General features: G+C 34.6%; 1 protein-coding gene across 7 annotated transcripts in view; it reads left to right on the forward strand.

Moving 5' to 3' along the window:
• ATP7 (copper-transporting ATPase 1) overlaps nucleotides 1-2631 on the forward strand; it is a 112563-nt gene extending 109932 nt beyond the window's left edge. For all 7 annotated transcript variants that reach the window (XM_074185798.1, XM_074185799.1, XM_074185804.1 and 4 more), the window contains one exon: nucleotides 2378-2631. In XM_074185798.1, coding sequence (XP_074041899.1) covers nucleotides 2378-2486 — 109 coding nt within the window. In that variant the 3' untranslated portion in view covers nucleotides 2487-2631. The remainder of the gene's footprint in view (nucleotides 1-2377) is intronic.
• Nucleotides 2632-6000: the final 3369 nt, after the last annotated feature.

The raw sequence follows: 6000 nt of genomic DNA on the forward strand, positions 1-6000 counted from the left end.
GGTATCACTCTCATATATTGAACTCTCTCCGTTATTCATTTTCCACCTGGTACAAGCCGATAAGTCCAGTGTAGTTGGTTTAGGGTCCAATGGAGACAAATATCGTCCGGAAAGTGGAGGTAAAGTAGATCAAAAATCGAGATTTCTTCTTCGAAGTCCACATGTTCTATCCAGATCATTCTGTCGAAATGGCCAGAGGAGTTCCTGGTAGAATGTTGTCCTTCCTAATGTTGAAACTCAAGTGCATTCTGGCATACCGCAGTATGGCAGAGATTTTGGCCGAACAGAAAATACTGCCTTAGTGTATTTCGTCTACTTAAAGTATACGAGTCTCAATTCAATGATCATTTACCTCACAATGTGGGGTATGGTTATAGTTAAACCAGACTGACTGGAAAGTTGCTTTTAGGTGTAAAAATACTAACGCGAAAAATATCGGAGTGTTTTTCAACTTCACCTATATGTATTTTTGATTTTGAAAAAATTGAATCAATAATTCTTTTGTCACTCATACCCATAAAATGTATATAATGAATACTTTCTTCTTGGATTGATAGGGAAAAATAAAATAGGATTACCTTCTCACTGCACAATAACACTATCAGAAAGCAGTCTAGTAAAATACCTACCTAATATTTTTTTGAAATACCACAACTGCGCATGAAGCTTCTGGGTAAAAGTATATAGTTTATCTGAACTTCGCAAATAGAAATATTAACATTTTAAATGATAGGACATATTTAAGGTATGCCAGCAATGGAATGACGATAATTGTTTTCTTTGTAAATATATTATCTTCACGAACATTCAATATTTCCACCAGTTTAACAAATAACCTTCAACTGCTTTCTTACTGGGTGATCCTTTATTAAAATTCGTTATTTCCTGACGAATTATTTAAAACACGTTGAAATCACTGCCGATAACCAAGAAATTCGAAATATGAGTGGAAGTAAAAAATTAATTATTACATATTATAAAAAAAAGTTGCTTTCTGCTGTCAGTTCCTATGTATGCTTAGATTTTTAGAACTACGCAAAGGATTTTGATGTATGTGAATGAGCACATTTTTTGCTTTTACATTGCAAACGCTGGCTGAAGTCTTCGAGATACATGATAAAATGTACTACAGTATTGTACACCTTAAAAAGGTCTACAAAAAAGTCCGCTATAGTATATGTCTATCTCTTAGAGATCACCCACAATAACCATTTTTTATCCTCAAGAAATAATGGCTTATTTAGGATCTTAAGCAATAAGGGATTAATCCTTACCCAATTAAATACCTTAAATACCATGTGCGGTAATAAAGATCAATATGGCCCTTAAGGGCATATAATTTAAATGAATATTTTAGAAGATATTATAGACTAGCGACTCACCCCGCACGGGTGCAATGCTGCTACTAAATATAAATTCACCCACCGGAAATTCAAGGGCATGGGAAAAGTGATGAAAAGGGAACTTCATTTGATGAATGCGTCTTTTTCCCCGTACATATACAATACGAAACGAACCTACATACAAAATTTCAGACTCCGAAACTATACCGGTATGGAAAAACGGTGATGAAAAGGTAATTTTCATACGTAAACGTTACCCTTTTATACCCAGAGGGGGCGCCCCAGTTGGAATATTAAAAAATCCTCATACCTATATACAAAATTTCAGACCCCGAAAATATAGTGGGATGTGATGAACACAGCTGTTTCCCCGCGGCTGGAGCCCCAGTTGGAATATTTAAAAATCCTTTCTTGTTTTGTTTTTTGGACCTACAACATAAAACGAACCTACATACAACATTTTTCATGTTGAAATAATATTTTTAGTTATCAGATTTACCTGACTATTAGATGAGTCAACATTGTGAAATTAATTTTAAGACAATTAAGACGCAGGTACCTTTGGTATAAATAAGGACAACATTATACCTATGTAGATTTAGTTTATTCTTTCTCTTGAAGATGATCACTTGATGATTGAAACACGTGTCGAGGTGTTAAAACTAACGGTTTGGTGTTGGGGATAAAACTCTAGAAACATTCAAATTTATGACTCTTTCGATATTATCTTCCAAGTTGATAGTATACATGTATACCTACACGGTGAAATGTGGTACACACTGAAATCACGTAGTTCATGTTTTATGTTATCTACTGTTGATCTGGAATAATGGAATTGAGTTGAAATAAATATTAAAATGTCTTCTAAATAAGGTGTCACTCTACCTCTATCCCCATAATTGAAAAATGCAATAATTGTGTCTAGCTGTTACTTTGAAAAAGGTTATATAACTCATTTGATTACCTCCAGTAACCTGAATAATTGAGATGGGTTCTGTACCTTGTTTATTGAGACCACTATTATTTCGTTTCAGATTTTTGGGAAAAAATAAAAGTGGCCGACAATTACTTCTGGGGAACGATGAAGAAGAGCCATCAATATCTTTCAACAAAGGACAAGAGGCTCACCAACCACTAATGTGATTAGTACTTGCTTTTATTCTTCTGGATTGTGATATGAATTCGCCAATTTATATTATAGAGCAGTATAATATAATATAATTTTTTATGTAATTTACTTTGTATTCTGTTTATTTTTATCTATTTAAAAATTCATATGTTTACATTTGATGATTATTTAAATTCATCACTCCACTTATCTACATCTCGACTGATCATTATAAGATTTGAAAAATATATTCTAGTGATAAACAATTATTATGTGTTTCAATGAAAATAATATTTTTCTTAATAAACCCAACCTATTTGAAAAACGTACCTAACAATAGAATTTGGTAAATTGATAAATTGTTATCAAAAATGTTGAAATGAGTAATGTAGCAAGAATTTGAATTTTCAAATTTTTCTGTGAAATGAAATTCAAAACTGGTTAAAGAAATTCCAAATATACGAGTATACTTGGATCTGGGAGATTTCAAAGTTTTAAATTATTTTCTTTCTTTAGAAAAATCACATCTACCAAGGTGATTGTTCTCGTGGTTCTTCTGCAGCCTAGTCAGAGCTGATTTCTGATATTGTTCTATCATAAATGGTTGTGAATGTTATCAGTTTTACCATTTTTGAAATTCATGAGAACCAAAAATGAACAATGTATTAATGAAAGACCGAAACATTCCGATGAGAAAAAAACAATATAGAAACATTAAAAATTAGGATAAAATAATGAAGATGAATAATAAAAGAGATGCAAAAAACCAATAAAAATAAATATTTCATATTTAACTACTTCACAACGTTTCGATTGTTAGTATCCACAATCGCCTACAGTTTATAATCGGTTACTTTATTTTGTTGTTCATATATTATTGACCTCAACTGACTATTCGATTCATTAATTTATTTCGGGGCAAAAGAATTTGTTTTCTTAGAAAATTCCATACTCATTTAATTTTTTAAAATATTGTTTTTTTTTTAAGTCATCATATTTTTAATATTCCAGTAATCAAATGTTTTATTTAATTTTGTTCTCAGATAGATTCCCTTTTAGAGTGAAATTTTTCTTGCGGCCAATAAGAAGTCATTTGGTTTTTTATGAACTGAGCTACTCACGGATTTAAGACGACCTGAGTAATTTATATGCTGAAACCTCTCAGGCATTTGAATAGCTGTTTAAATGTTAAACTGTTGTGTTGATTTTTCGTCCTCCTTCGCCCTCACCGATAGTGGCCCTTATTTCTTCAAAGTGAATATCACATGGCTACTTTAGGTTAAACATTAGTAGCACTATGAGAGGACCCCATTTGTCCACTGTCATTTCAGATCTTGATATAACTTGACAATTAAATCCTTCAGATGCATTTTGAAAAAACAAACTAATTTCAGTGTTGAGTGAATTACCAATAAATGTTCAGGAATAATGTAAGCCGCGCAAATATTGGCATTATAGATCTGCCAGCTCTAATGATCCATCAACTTATGCTTTTGAAGTCATGGAAGTTATTCTATCATACATGGATGTATACATTCCTTCTTCATTGAAACGAGTTTCTAATGGCAAACCTTGGTTCAAAAAAGATTGCGAGCATGCTGTCGCATCCAAAAATCTCGCCTACCGGTAGTGGCGCAAAAATCTTAGTACCGAAAACCAAACTAGGTTTGTGAATGCTCGCAGTAGCTGTACTTAAAATAAATTAAAGCAAAAAGAACTTCACAATCAGTGAATTAGGGATAAATCGCTTGCCAATCCCAGCGGATCTAGATCCTTCTGGTCAACTGAACCACCAATAACACAAGTGGATGGTTTAATTGCAACAACAGTCATAGAACAAGCAAATCTGCTAGCTGAACAATTCGCGTTCCACTCCACAGTCGATTTTCTGGAAAAGACACCACCCACTATTCCAACACTAGCATCCATAATGCCGGAAATTACTTTTTGACAACGTCTAGACAGGCGAATTTCGAAATGGTTTAATATCAACAAGGCGTCTGGTCCTGATGAAGTGCCCGTTATCAGACTTAAAAAGTGCGCCAATGAACTTGCACCAGTATTTTGCAGATTTTCCAACCCGTCTTACGAGGAAGGGATTTTTCCCTCGTGTTGGAATATTGCTCGCTTACAGCCTATTCCCGAAAAGGGCAAGAACAGCTCTCCAAACAACTATAGACCAGTCGTTTTGCTATTAGTGATATCAAAAACCATAGAGAAAGCCTTAAACCACCATATCCTCAAATATATGGAAGGCTTCAACGACCATCAATTTGGCTTTCGGAAACAAAGATCAACAGGGGACCTTCTATCGTATGTCACCCATATTTGGAATAACGTAATCGAGATACATGGACAGCACACTAGCCTCGTCATTTCATGTGGATTCCAGAAAATTAGCTGCGGAAGCACATCTTGATAAGGATCTAGAGGTGATTTCGAATTGTGTTGAATGTAACCAGGTTCCATACAATGCCACAGAAACCCAGGCATCGGTTTTCTCCAAAAAGATAAATGTATCTGAACCGGATATAATAATGTCATGACAGACAATTCCGCTTTCTGCTCCGATGAGTTTGTTGGGGTTTAAAATGGACACCAAAATGTTTTGGCACAATAATGTCGCTAGAATTGCAAAGGCTGCTCCTCCAAAGCTTGAAACGCTGTTCCGAACCAGAAAACTTTCACACCTCAGAAAGTTTTGACCTGGATATAATAATGTCATGACAGACAATTCCGCTATCTGCTTCGATAAGTTAGTTGGGGGTTAAAATGGACATCAAAATGTTTTGGCACAATAATGTCGCTGGAATTGCAAAGGCTGCTTTTCCAAAACTTGGAAAGTCTTGATGCCATAGAGCTCAGATCAGACCTTCTTTGGAGTATTGTTCTCATGTATGGAGAATACCCTGAAGTTACTGGATTCTATCCAGAAAAAAGCCATTCGTCTGATTGGAGACATGAACATCACTTGCAACTTTGATAGTCTAGAACATCGAAGAAATGTTGGAGATTATTTGTCACTCTTTTATAGATACTTTCACGGGAGGTGTGCAAGTGACTTGGAACATTTGATTCTACCAAGAGCGGTACATATCAGAAATACGCGACGAACTGTGAGTGCTCATTATTTTGAGGTTCAACTCAGTACACTTCGAACTTTACTGTTTAGGAATTCTTCCATTTGGAGAACTGCGTTCATGTGAAATAAACTTTCTGAGAACGTTTTTACAAATGCATTTAATTTCTAGTGATTCAAATCCAACGCGAATCGCAACTTTCGCACAGGCACCGGTTTTAGAGCACCTTAAAGATTTTCCTATAATGCTTGGGTTTTGTCTTTGAAAAAATCGTGTTTCAGCTTTTCTAGAAGATAGCAATGGGTTTGAAATACCTTTTCCATTGAGAGATAAGTGATTCCTGTTCTTTTAACTGTTTTGTCGTTGTTTTTCTCAGTAGAGAAATTCTTCTTTGGAATACAAACGATCAAATCGCAACTCAACAAGTATTTTCCTCTTTCTTATTAGTCAGTGGGCTATGCATGAAGAC

This window comes from Leptinotarsa decemlineata, unplaced genomic scaffold (genome assembly GCF_025532065.1).
Source record: "Leptinotarsa decemlineata unplaced genomic scaffold, Ldec_3_MD MMD2_tig00078346_RagTag_RagTag, whole genome shotgun sequence".
Taxonomy (NCBI): domain Eukaryota; kingdom Metazoa; phylum Arthropoda; class Insecta; order Coleoptera; family Chrysomelidae; genus Leptinotarsa; species Leptinotarsa decemlineata.